This window comes from Pyrgilauda ruficollis, unplaced genomic scaffold, assembly GCF_017590135.1.
Source record: "Pyrgilauda ruficollis isolate IOZ18807 unplaced genomic scaffold, ASM1759013v1 scaffold15, whole genome shotgun sequence".
In the NCBI taxonomy this organism is placed as follows: Eukaryota; Metazoa; Chordata; class Aves; order Passeriformes; family Passeridae; genus Pyrgilauda; species Pyrgilauda ruficollis.
This window is the reverse complement of record NW_024513654.1, coordinates 7,784,324-7,796,633: the sequence shown is the minus strand read 5'-3', so window position 1 is coordinate 7,796,633 and position 12,310 is coordinate 7,784,324. Positions and strand designations below refer to the sequence as shown.

The 12,310-nt window shown below is 50.3% G+C and overlaps 1 protein-coding gene across 3 annotated transcripts in view; it reads right to left on the bottom strand.

The window, feature by feature from the left end:
* The window catches only part of AFAP1L2 (actin filament associated protein 1 like 2), a 64,827-nt gene extending 52,778 nt beyond the window's left edge, over window positions 1-12,049 (bottom strand). For all 3 annotated transcript variants that reach the window (XM_041461286.1, XM_041461288.1, XM_041461287.1), the window contains exon 1: window positions 11,934-12,049. In XM_041461286.1, coding sequence (XP_041317220.1) covers window positions 11,934-11,949 — 16 coding nt within the window. In that variant the 5' untranslated portion in view covers window positions 11,950-12,049. The remainder of the gene's footprint in view (window positions 1-11,933) is intronic.
* Window positions 12,050-12,310: the final 261 nt, after the last annotated feature.

Sequence of the window (12,310 nt, the reverse complement as noted above, 5' to 3'; positions counted from 1 at the left end):
GGATTATGGAGCCTGACTTGAGGCCAGGAGATCCCAGTTTTCATCCTGGCCCCACCTCTGGCTTGAGCTGCGCTGTAGGAAGTCTTTCCCCTTCCTGCTTTGTCCACATTGCTCATTATTCCTATTGCAATAGGAATGATCTTACCCCACCCCCAGTCCTTTCTGACTTGAGGAAAACTCTTGGCAACCAATATCAGAAATGGTTTTTTTCTCTCTTCAGAAAAGCCTCCACACTTCATTTCAGATGTTTATGGTTTTCATTTTCACATAATATATGCTATGACTGACTTGTCAAAGCCGTCATAGCCTAAATCTTCAGGTTTTATTTCTAAATGCACTATAAAGAATTGCTCCCTGCTACTGACTGAGTCATCTCCTCTAGATCAAAGCCTGTCCTGCTCAAACTGAAACAAAACAGTTTGGTATTTGACTCTTTCATCTAGAAGCCAGTTCTGCCTGTGCTAAGCAGCAACTCCCTTTCCATATTCAAAACGGAACATTTTCCTTCCTTCTGTCAGTATGATGGCAGAGCAGGCCGGCACATTTGTGAACAACGAACAAAAAACAACGCATGAATGAGGAAAGGGTGAAAGAAAATTTGAAATTCCATCCCAGAATCCGGGATAAGCAAGCATTCCCAGCAGCACTGTTTCATCAGCAGCTGGAAAGGCTTCAGCCTAGAGGATCAGAGAAGGTGACAATGTCCTTGCTGAAGTGTCCACAGATGATTTGGCTGCATTTTCATAGAGCATGTCTCCAGTGTGGTAGAATCTCCTCATCTTTCATGGTCCAAACAACTAACACAGTCCAGACACTGGAGCAAGGGTCAGCCACGTCAGTGCTATTAGCACCTGGAATTCTGAGCATGTCTGATTGGCAAAGGAGTTGTCAGCTCTACATCCCTCTTCCATAACAAATCAGCTTTAATTATATTAAATTCAAAGGCATATTTATCAATAGCACCAGGAACACAGTTAGGTAATGGATCAGTAAAAATTGGTAAAACTTGCAGTGTAAATCTTAGACCCAGTCTGATCTTTGTGGTCAGCCCACTGACTATGCTGGAATGACACCAGGAATTAATTTGGCCCTTCCCACCTCGTCTAAATGTGGGCCAACAGACATGCATGTTTATCAGGAAAAACAAGAACATATGCTGGAAACAGAGCATTTCCAAAAAAAAAAAAATCCAGCATGGGAACAAAAGCAAACTGCAAAAATTTTGTAGCTAACCAGAATGTCAGAGTGAGATTGTGTGATCAGGGTTAAATATTAGAAGAACACCTTAAAGAAAGCCTTGGAGCATCATCCAGACCTACACATTTTTAATAGAGACACAAGCAGCCAAAGGTGTAAGAATGTGTGACCTGGAAGTGGTACCCAACAGTCCGTGGCTCTTATCCTGGTTTTGGGGCAATGCCACTTCCAAAGGGACAGCAAACAGCCTATTTTACTGTTAACCACAAGGATGGTCCATTTTATCCCATGCACTGCACTAACAGGACACCCTTTTTATGATCTTCAGTCCCTCTCACACAATGTGTGCTCAACACCCACCTGTGCTCCTGTCAGTCCCCATGGCTTCAGCATTCCTGTGGGAGATACAGCTGACCATCACACGAATAAAACACTGGCCATAGCTGAAATGGTATCAGCAGCAAATGAAAAACAAAACAAAACAAAAAAAAAACAAAAAAACCCAGCATATAAGCTTAGGGGATGCCATTATTTAGGCCAAAGAATTGAAGGAAGGCTGACGTAGCCAGTCCAAAGAAACATGAATGTTAATCCTGTGCTGCTCAACACAGATTTCCAGCCAGTCAAACCTTGCCTCTGGATGCTGCCCCTGCAATTCAGGCCATGCTCTGGCTGGGCTGGACTCAGCAGGGGTTGAATGTCTGGATGAACCTGCCCTCTCCCTTCCTACAGCACTCCAGGTTTTCCAGCCTCACATCGCCCAGAGCTTGCTGCCTTTATTTCTAAGTATAATAAAACTGTCACTGCTCTTTTGGTTTAAGAGCTCCAGTGAACTATCAGAATTAAAAATAAATCATTCTGTTTCAGGGAATGCTGAGCCTCCTGGGTCTAGAAAGCATTTGTTTCTCTTCTCAGCCAGACGTGGGAATTCAGCCTTTAGGATAAAGTATGGGAATTTTGATTGCCATTTCACTTCCCCCCACTCTGCCAACTCCCACTCCAGTTTCCAGAAATAGATCTCGTCTACACTTAGAGAGCATCTGTTTGAACAACCTGATAGGAAAACTACATTCACAAAAGTTAAGCAGTGCAGGATGCCAAGAGGCTCAGGCTTCAAGCACCTCCATCCTCGCCCAGGTCTGCTCTGCTTCACACACTGCCAGTTTACACTGGCTCAGCACAGACCAGTGTAACCCATATAGAGACAGTCCACCGGTATTTTGGCATATCCTGGTGATTAAAGCAAGAGCCCGTTGAGCTGAGAGTGTGACAGGCTACCATGATCCAAGTGCTCAGATGACAGACCACATCAACAGTGATTCCAGGGCTGTGGGTCACAGTCAGACAGAACTACAGTTCAATAGCCCAGAAATCAAGAGTATATGTTGGCATAATTAATACACTTTGTGATTGATTTACTGCTGAATTTTCCTAGAACCAGACCTTAGAGTTCACATGGACTCAAACATAAGCCAAACCACACTTGGAGCATTGATAATTTTCTGACACACTTTAAGCAGTTACATGGTCTGCACAGAACTGTATTAGAGCAGCTAGCACCAAATAAGTCAATAATTCTTTTCAACACCTGGAAGGCAACCTAGTTTCCAAGAAGCATCACCTCATGAGAGGGACCATTTCCAAAGCTCTAGCTATAGCAAATTAAACGGATGTGGCACATAGGCAACTAGACAATAGCATCAGCTAGCTCATTAGAGAAAGGCAGGAGACTGTGCATGGATTTGTGTGTGCTTCCTGTAACATGACTAGTAGAGAGAAAATGGAATAAAGTTGAAGCAGTAATGAAAACCTGTGTTTATATAAAATAATACCATGCTTAACTCAAGAATAAATCATTTACAAGTGTTGCTTTGCTAAATAGTTTGGTAGCTGACTTCTGTTGAAACAAGACAGGCCCTTGCAAGCAGAAACTGATTATATTATTAACTCCTCAGTGTTATGATTACTTCAGTTATAGATAGAATCCAGTAATCCTTTATTAGGACCATCATGAGAAGTTCAGTCCTCATGTCTTCCTACAGCTTTTTCACAGCCTGGCTGGAGGAGGTATTGCTGGATGAATTGGTGGGTGAAGGGTGAAGAAGCTGCTCTGCAGACATGACAAACTTATTCCAGAGGTCACTGGCTTTAGGTCACTGTGACCCTGCACAGGCTCACCAACAACTGCATTCAGCTCTGACACTGCTGCTCAGAGGAGCAAGACACAGAAGTGAGCGTGGAACACAAACAGTGGTGTGGGAGAAAACCAAAACCACCCAAAACTGTCACGTGCACATTTCACTGGTGACTGCACAGCTCTGGGGCACTTGTGACCATCTTCTGACGAGACAGGTGAGGTTGCTGAACTCCAAAAGCACCTGCAGGCCCAGCACTGGCTACACCTAGAGCCCCAGGCACCAAGTGCAACGTGCCCCAGATGAGGTAAACAACCCACATGGACTGAAAAAACCCAGGAGAAAAAGCATGTAGCCACCCTGCTGCCCAGCAGACTCCAGACCCCTGCAGCAGTGGATGGTGAAGCCAGAGCCACCCTGCCAGTGGGTGACCCTGCTGTCTGTGACCTCAGGCTTGGGGAGGAGGGCTCCTGACCACTGGAAGCAGCCAGGTTTGCCTGGCACCCCCACTCAGACCTAGTGTATACAACTTCACACACAGCTCACACCTCAGCAGAAGAGATGTGAGCACCCCAGTGCTTGTGTACTGAATTGCCGACAAGGGAAAAAAAAAACCCTGGCTGTGGCTGGGTGGTATGAATGCACATCCCACCCCTCTGTCCAGGTAACCACAGCTCACTGCTTTGTTAACTGAGCTCAATTAGTCTGAGTGTTCTCTTCCTCTTTATCACATTTCAGCAGCTAGCAGGATCAGGCAATCCTTTAGCAGATGTGGAATTGTGCACTACAATCCCAGCTCTCTGCCTGATGCTGCATTCCCCAGAGCCAGGGAGAAGTCTGAAAAGCATGACAATAAAAAGAGCAGACGTTCCCACCATTCAAGACTACGTGGCACATTTTAGAGACTGCAGTAGAACACAAAAGATCCTTGAAGATGCTGGGTTTATACAAAGGAGACAGGACGTGCTCCCCAGCCAGGCAGCCTGGATGAAGCTGCTGAAGGGATGGATGGATGGAGCAGACGGCCTCCAGCTGTCACAAGCCACTGCACAAGTCTGGGCTGGCCACATCTCCACTTTTAAAGTCAGCCCCAACTCCCAGACTTGTGATATTTTTGCTACCACAAGTGCTGGCCCCCTAACTGCTGCAACCACATACCTGTTACCAGCAGGCACCAGAACTCTCTCTGCAGTCTACTGATTTCAGCTCACTCACAGCAGGACCATCAGAAGTCAGAGCTGTCTGGCACTGGGACTGTCTGAACAAATACATGGGCTCCTTCCAGAGATGACAAACTGACAGTGCTACTGGAAGGCTGTGGGGCTGCAGCTGGCTTGGTTGCATTCCTCAGCAGAAGAAAGCCCCAAATTTACACACACTTGTGGAGGACTTTCAGCAAAAGCCACTTGTAACATCTTGTGACCTTGTGCAACTCAGGTTCTCTGCGAGCCAGCTCATTCTTCCCAGCCTCAATAGTTGTCATACTCTGCAGTGACAAACAGCAATGATGAGATGTGCAGAGCGACTCTGGATCAGAGATCTCTCTGCAGATACCTTATCTCATCTCACAGGAGCTGCACACACACTTCCCCTCACCACCTGCCTGGGCTGGCTGCCTCAGAACACACACAGGCTGCAGGACAGAGATCCCCTCCTTGCAGCAGACCAAGACTTGCTCCCCATCTCACTCAGTCCAAGAGGGAAGGGCTCGAGCACGAACTGCAAGAATCTCCTGGCTCAGACCCACCTCTTCCAGAGCACTGCTGCCAAAGTGTTATGCAAACTTCTTCAAAAGGCATCCCAACTGCTTAGCTGCCACCTCTACTCCCCAAACTCAGTGCCAGCTCTCTCTGGAAAGCCTCATTAATTATTAGCAAAATTTGGAATCTAAAGATATTTTTTAAAAGTTTCATTCTCCTACAACACAAAAGAAAGTTTAAAAAACCCCATGTGCATCACACCAGTGCTGGGGGTAGCTACTGCTCCTGGTTATCTCTGGAGGAGATTCCTACACTCAGAAATAAGAAACCTACAGGCTAAACTCCAAGCTAAGACTTGTGATTCCCTATTTCCCAGGCTTTTTCTAAGCTTCATGCTAGACTTTTATCCTAAGCAGATCCAAAGTGTAAAAAAGAAGAAAAAGAAAATAAAAAAGAAAAAGAAAAAAAATACATCAGAAAATCTTTGTCCAGCACAGAGCCCAGTCCACCCAAGGAGGGGAAATACTTTTATTAAATTGCAAGTGGCCAAGTCTGTATGTTACGTGGGAGTTTCAGTCTGATCCCATAATTCTCAGATATTTACTTCCAGACAGAGCTGTTTACAACCAAAGACGACATTGCCATGCTCCAAACCATCCTCAGGCTTGCTTTCTATGGAATTTTGCCCACGGAGAAAGCGACAGGTCAGCGGAGGGGCGGAGGGGAAATGTATTTTAATCAGTCCTGGCCCTTGTCCTTTGAACTCCAGACCAACCCAGCACATTTCCCAGGCCCGTGGCAGGAACTGCCCCGCTCTCAGCTCCTCAAGCAAGGGCTGCTCTCCCAGCCTGGCCCTCCAGCCCCAAGCCAAGCCACTCTGGGTGGCTGCAGCCCCGGCTGCTCCCTGTCCCAGCACCGCTGTGCTGAGCTTTGCCAAGGCCCCAGCTCCTCTGACCACCCTTAGCAACTCCTGTTTGTTTTGGAGGCCTTTCCCTCTAAAGCTCTGCTCCCTGGATTCAAGTAAATCTAGTAATTTAGATTGAACACTTCTGAAAAGATTTTTCATTTGTGAGCTCCTACAGTCATTCCATCAGTTCACACAAGTTTTTTAGCCCTGCACCATAGCACACAGCAAGAAGTTTAAACCCTCTTCTTCACAGGGCAGCATAGCTCTTCCAATGGAAATGCCTTCTCTCAGCTACTGCCAGGGAATTCACCAATTCACTGACACTTCTGCCCAATTCACCACCAACCCAGCAGCTCCAGCCCAGAAAGTGGCTGCATGAACATCTGCACCAGCAGGTCCTTGGAACAAGACCCTGTCAGACACATCTCTGACCCACAGAGCTGTGCTGACAGGCTGCTGCACAGACTGGACCAGTCTGTCTTGTCTGTTGACCCAAAAGAAAAGCACAAATGACTCAACTTCCATGATGAAGTAAACAATAATATGCAGGTCATCAAACTGGCTGTGTGACTGCAGGATCCCAATTCGCTTGCTGGGTCTGGATCTGTGCTTCAGCCAGACAGCTTCAAAGAGGAACACCTATGCCCTGGGTGCACATGCTCTGCATCCCCTCTGATGATAGGTGCTCCTCTTATTTTTGGTCCCCAAGACGTCCCCTACAGCTCTGGGCTCTCTGGTTGCTATTGCCTCAAGATGCACTTCCCTGAATTACAGGAATCCTGCCTTTCCACAGGGTACAGCAAATTAGAGTTTACAAAGACTTCTCAAAAGAACAGCATCCCTAACTTCCCTTGATCTAGGAAGGATGGCTGCAAGGACAGCATTGGCTATTGATGAAGGAGCTTGGGATTCAGGTCCTGAATTTGCCATGAAATCTTAAGGGATTCAGACAAATCACCAAATCCTTCATATGCACTTTATGTTGAGATGGAAACATTGAAGAACAAGCAGGTGTCCAGAAATCAGATTTTAAAGCTGGTGTTGCTTTGGTGCACAGCCCTGCTCAGCCTGGGTGACATGAGCTGCCCATGGGCTTGCCCCCAGCCCTCCTTGCTGCTGGGGGCTGACAGAGCCAGCCATGCCCCAGCATAAAGCATACAAGCATTTTTGCATAGACACTCCCTGTGTTCCTGGCTGTGGGTGTTCAGTGAAAGCCATCAGTGAGGGCACAGGAACAATACCCTCATTCAGGCAGTGTCTGCAGCCCCAGCAGGGCACACAGGGCCAGCTTCGAGGAGAGGTGAAGCTGTGGGGAAGAAGGGGAACAAGACTTGCTTACACACAAAGGTAAAGGAAGGGCTCCTGCCCTGCCTAGAGCATTCCAAAAGCAGATGCCCAAAGGCTCAGAGTTTGTCAGCTAGCTTTTATCCTCTTTTTTTCTCCCTTATTTAGGAAGAAATCTTCTCTCCTGGCTTTAGGAGTAGGGCTCTTGGCATAGGGACACAGATGGGGCACAGACCCCAGAGCAGCAGGGGTACTGGTCCCCTGCCCTTCACTGCATGGATCCCTGCCTCTTACTCTGAAGAGATGGAGCCAGCCCCAGGGATCATTTTGGGGTAGCAAAAGGAGCACCCCAAACGTGGCAGTTACACGGACACCTCCCATCACTGCTCATGGAATGGGGCTGAAGCCAGAATCCCTACAGCCCATCTGCAGTGAGCCTGTCCTGCTGTGGGGAGCACTGGAGAGCCTTGTGTGCATGTAATACAGCTCAGAGCATCCTCATGTGCCCTGTTTGAACAAGAAATGCAGCTGTGCTAGAGCAGACAGAAGTGCTATACTGGCACAGGTGGGAGGGCTTGGAAGGGTGGGCATGGCAGATGTTTGAGACAGGCTGTGGTTTCAGTTGCAGAAAAAAGGCTCCATGTCCTGAAGCCCTGCAGAGTAAATAACTCTGCACTCCTGCCTACTCCCCAAGAGAGCCTGTTCCATTCTCCAAAACAAACCAGGGTCCCTCTCACATAAGTGAGAGTTACTGTGTATGTCATGAGGTTAAGCATAACACTAATTTTCATCTGCATTTAAAAGAAGGCTCAGCCCAGCAGCTGGAAGTTGTACTGGGTTTGGCACAGAGCAGTACATTGCCCTGCTTTCTCCAGTTGCCACACCAAGACAATGAGTTAAACACAACAGCTGTGTGGACAATCAACTGAGGAGAAACCACATGTGTCTGCAGACAGACCAGATTTTGTTCATATGAATCAATCCATTTCCAACTCTGATTAACAACAGTTTATAAAGCACCTCAGATTGTAACCACGGTTTGTCTTTTATTCACGTCTCCACTTTTCAGTTTAACACCAAGCATATCCCTTTGTATGTGCAGGAACGTATGCCCTAGTCCTAAAAAGACTCACCCCCTTTCCCCTCCCAGTTAGCAAGCAAACACTTCTTTTTACCAAGTCACCATTTTACTCCTTATCAACACTAACCTGTTGGTTTCTGTTAAGAAGACAACCTCTCCTCTGTGGGCAAACAATGTTCATCTCCTTGGGGGAGCACTGCAAACACTTCCAAGGACCCTCTGACAGGGAATGTGCAGCTTGAATCTTTGCTCAGCAGAGATAGTAAAACATGAATGCCAAACACTTCTCTTTGAAGAACTGGGCTGGAATCTGCTCTGATTTCCATTATAGACCTCTAACACATTTAAAACACAGCAATAATCTTACAAATCTCTCCACGATCACATCACTTAACATTTTAGACTGTGACCTTAGGGCTGCATCACCCATGACTGAGGTAACAAGGGTGTCAGTCTGAGAGGACTTGACAGAGATGGCAGGTAAATGAAGGTGTCCCCAAAACCTCCCTCAGCAGCAACAGTGCACTCAGCACCTCTTCCCCTCCCGGGGTCTGCAGATGGTTGGTCACAGACCAGCCAGCCACGTCTGACAAGCGTGGTAAGGAGCAGGCAAGAAGCCACAATGCCCCTAGAACAGGGAGCACAAGATGGGACTGCTGCCATATTCAAAGGCAAAACACATGGGAAGGGGGTGAGAGCACTCACAGGAAACAGAGGAGGAGCAAGAGCAAGACTAGCAGCTCTGTCCTTGTCACTACGCTGTCCACCCTCGGTCACTGCTCTCTGCAGGTCTCCCTCTTGTCCCCTTGGGCTGCTGGGTCTGCTGCTCTTTATGCCTCACACACACTCCTTAATCACAGGGAGAAGGTGCCTTTATAAACAGCATCTTCACCAACAGCAGACATTCTTTAGGGCAGGCAGGGAAAAACCCAACCCCTCGTGAACTTCATGATTATCCTTCAGAGCTTCAACAGCCTAAGAGGAGTCAAGAGGCAGCAGTGTCCTCCTGTGCAGCTGGCCTTGTGACCTCATTTGCAGTGGCTGGGAAAGGAAACCCATTCCCAGGAGAGTTTCACAATCTTTCCTTCACTTCCCACCATGCCAGTCCAACAGCCTGAGCTCTTGCCACTCCACCGGTGCCACCCTGCCAGGCACCAGCCCCAGCCTCCCACCCCACCTGGCTCTGCACACTCCACCCAACAGGATTCCTGAGGCTGCTTCACCTGCCATTGAAACAGCAGAGAGCCTGCACGTGCCACCTCAGAGTCTGGATTATTGCACATCCCTGCCCGTGTTTAAAGGAAGGATGCTGCTGTTTGATGGTGGTTGCAAACTTAATTTCATAAGCAGTATGACAGATTTTGTAGTCAAATTCATTTTCCCAGAACACCAATTCATTGCTCAACAGCCTTCTTTGCGTCCATCCACCTCTATCATTACAGGATTTCCCTGCACAAGCACTCTGCCAGGCTAGCGGCAAGGATGAACACTCCCCACAGCAAGGCATCAACAGAACAGGCACATATCCCCCTTGCTTATTAATAACTACCCACTTGTCTGCCCTCTCCATCTGCTCCTCAAGGCTCCTCAATGTTCTCCTCCAGCCCAGCCTTCCCCCACACCTCACCAGCTCCAGGTCACCCCGCACAGTGGGGACACCTCCCACGCACTGACCCAGCTGTGCTGTCACCTGGGGCTGCCCCGCAGGGCTGGCGGTGCCTCATCACCACCCCCGCTCCCACACCCATCGGCACCAACACAAAAAAGCCCTGGCAGGGCTCTGCCATCATTCAGTTGTGCTCGCTATTTATTCATCACACATGTGCAGAACATCCCCGCTGCTCTGAGGGAGCAGTGTGCATATTTAAAAAGGCAATATACAAAACATAGCTGAATCTTAATGAATCTACTGCTTTGCTACTGGAACTGAATGGAATTGTGCAAACCCTGCCAGGATGGAAAAAAAAAAAAAACAAACCCAAACCAACTACACAATATTTGATTTGTAATATAATCCTTAAGATCGCTTTTGCAGTGTGTTATTATTGTGCTTATCAGGCCTGTAAAGCACCAGTTGTAAGGAGGAAAAGGATCAAATGCAACAGGCAGCACAGTGCCAGCCCTGTCAGAACGCTGAAGTATTTCACAGTGAAAAAAACATACAGTTCTGGCAAAAGTTAATTTCCACAATATAATACCTCAACATTAGGAAATGAGCTATTAGTTCAAATGCATCTACTGAGGTGTAAGCAAACCTTTCTGGTTTGACAGTAATAAATACAAACGGGGTCTGGCAGAAATACGTTTGTTTAGTACCAAGTTCCCCACATAAATGTTCAAGTTCCATGAGGAGGACCGCAGTGAAAAGGAGAGTCCCATCTCCTCTCAACAGGTAAAATTTACCGTGCTACTCAAGGGGTGGATCCGCCTCCTCCAGGGGAGGTTTCTACACATCAGCAGGAGCAGAAACCACGGAGCACCCACACACATCCGAGTGCCCCGTGCACTCCCGGGCACCGCATCCCACCTCCTCCGCCTCAGCTGGCAAGGAGAGCTCATGTTTGAAGAGTGCCCAGGAGTGTCCATAGCAGCACGGACCTGAGATGTGCCAGTCTCGGTGCTCACGACCAAGCAGCATCACACAGGAAGCGCCAGAGCCATTGATCGAGGGGAAATAAATGGGCTGTGGGTGACAGCCAGCCCGGATGAAACCTGCCAGGGAGAAAGCTGGGAGTGCTCACCTACCCTCTCCCTAACCACCAAAACTATTTGCGTTTAGAAAACAGACACTCAGTGTCGTGCCTGCTCAGCCTGGGAGGGTGGGAAATCCACGCAGATCGGTGGCTTAGGATGAAGGACGGAACGGACAATGTCAGGCAACTGAGCGGCTCCAGAAAACGCAACAAGCCGCTGCTTTTAAGTGGCAGAAAAAGGTCCCGATCTCTGGATCGGATAAAACGTGAAAATTTCCCACATCTCCCTCCTTCTCCTTCCCTTCCTACCTGAAGGGGGAAGGTGTCTGGGGCAGGTACGCAGGGACTTCACATCCCCGGGCGAGACCTGCCCGCGCTGTCCCGCACCTTCCCCATCGCTCCCCGCACCCGCCCCACGGCGGGCACCGCTTCCCCTGCATCCCCGAGCTGTCCCTGTCCCCACGGCAGGCACCGCTTCCCCTCCATCCCCGAGCTGTCCCTGTCCCCACGGCGGGCACCGCTTCCCCTCCATCCCCGGGCTGACCCTGGCCTCGCACACGGAGATCCCCTCCCGGGAGCCAGTTCCCGTCCCACTGTCCGTCCGCCTTTCCCGGCGGAGCGGGACCCCCGCCCTGCCCGCCCGGTCCCGCTGGCGGGACAGCCGCTCCCGGCCGCAGGAACTGGGCTCGGCCCGCTCTCGCAGGACCCTTCCCCGCAGCCGATCCCGCTCCCACTCTCGGGAAACATCGCCTCGGGAGCTGTCTCCGCATCCCACCGCCGCTTTCCCACGCGGGGGGACAGCGTTCCGCAGGAGCCCGTGCCAGCGGGTCAGCCACCCCGAGGACCGCCGCCCCCGCAGGTCCCCAGAGCCCCCCGGCGGTCCCCGAGCGAGGCTGCCGCGGGACACGGACACGCGAGACGCTCCCATCCCCTCACCTTTGTACTTCTCCATGGCGATGAGCGGGAGCGCAGCCCAGCGACTCCCGAGCGCTCCGGGACACGCCGCCGCCCGGCTCCGCAGGCTCCGATCCCAGCAGCGCCGGCTGCCCCGGCCGGCCCGCACCGCCCCGCCCGCCGCCCCGCCCCGAGCCGCGGGGCCGGCCGGGATCGGCGCTCCGGGCTGCCCGCGGCTCCCGGCTCTGCCGCCGGGCGAGCCCTGCCGGGGCCGTGGGGAGGCGGCCGGTCCCCGGGGAGAAGCGCCGGGCTGGGGGCCAGGGCGGGAGAGGACGGCACCGGGCGCTGGGATGAGGCGGGGGGCGGCTCCTGGGGATGCCCCGTGTTTGGGATGGTGAGCTCTGGCTGCAGTGGGGCTT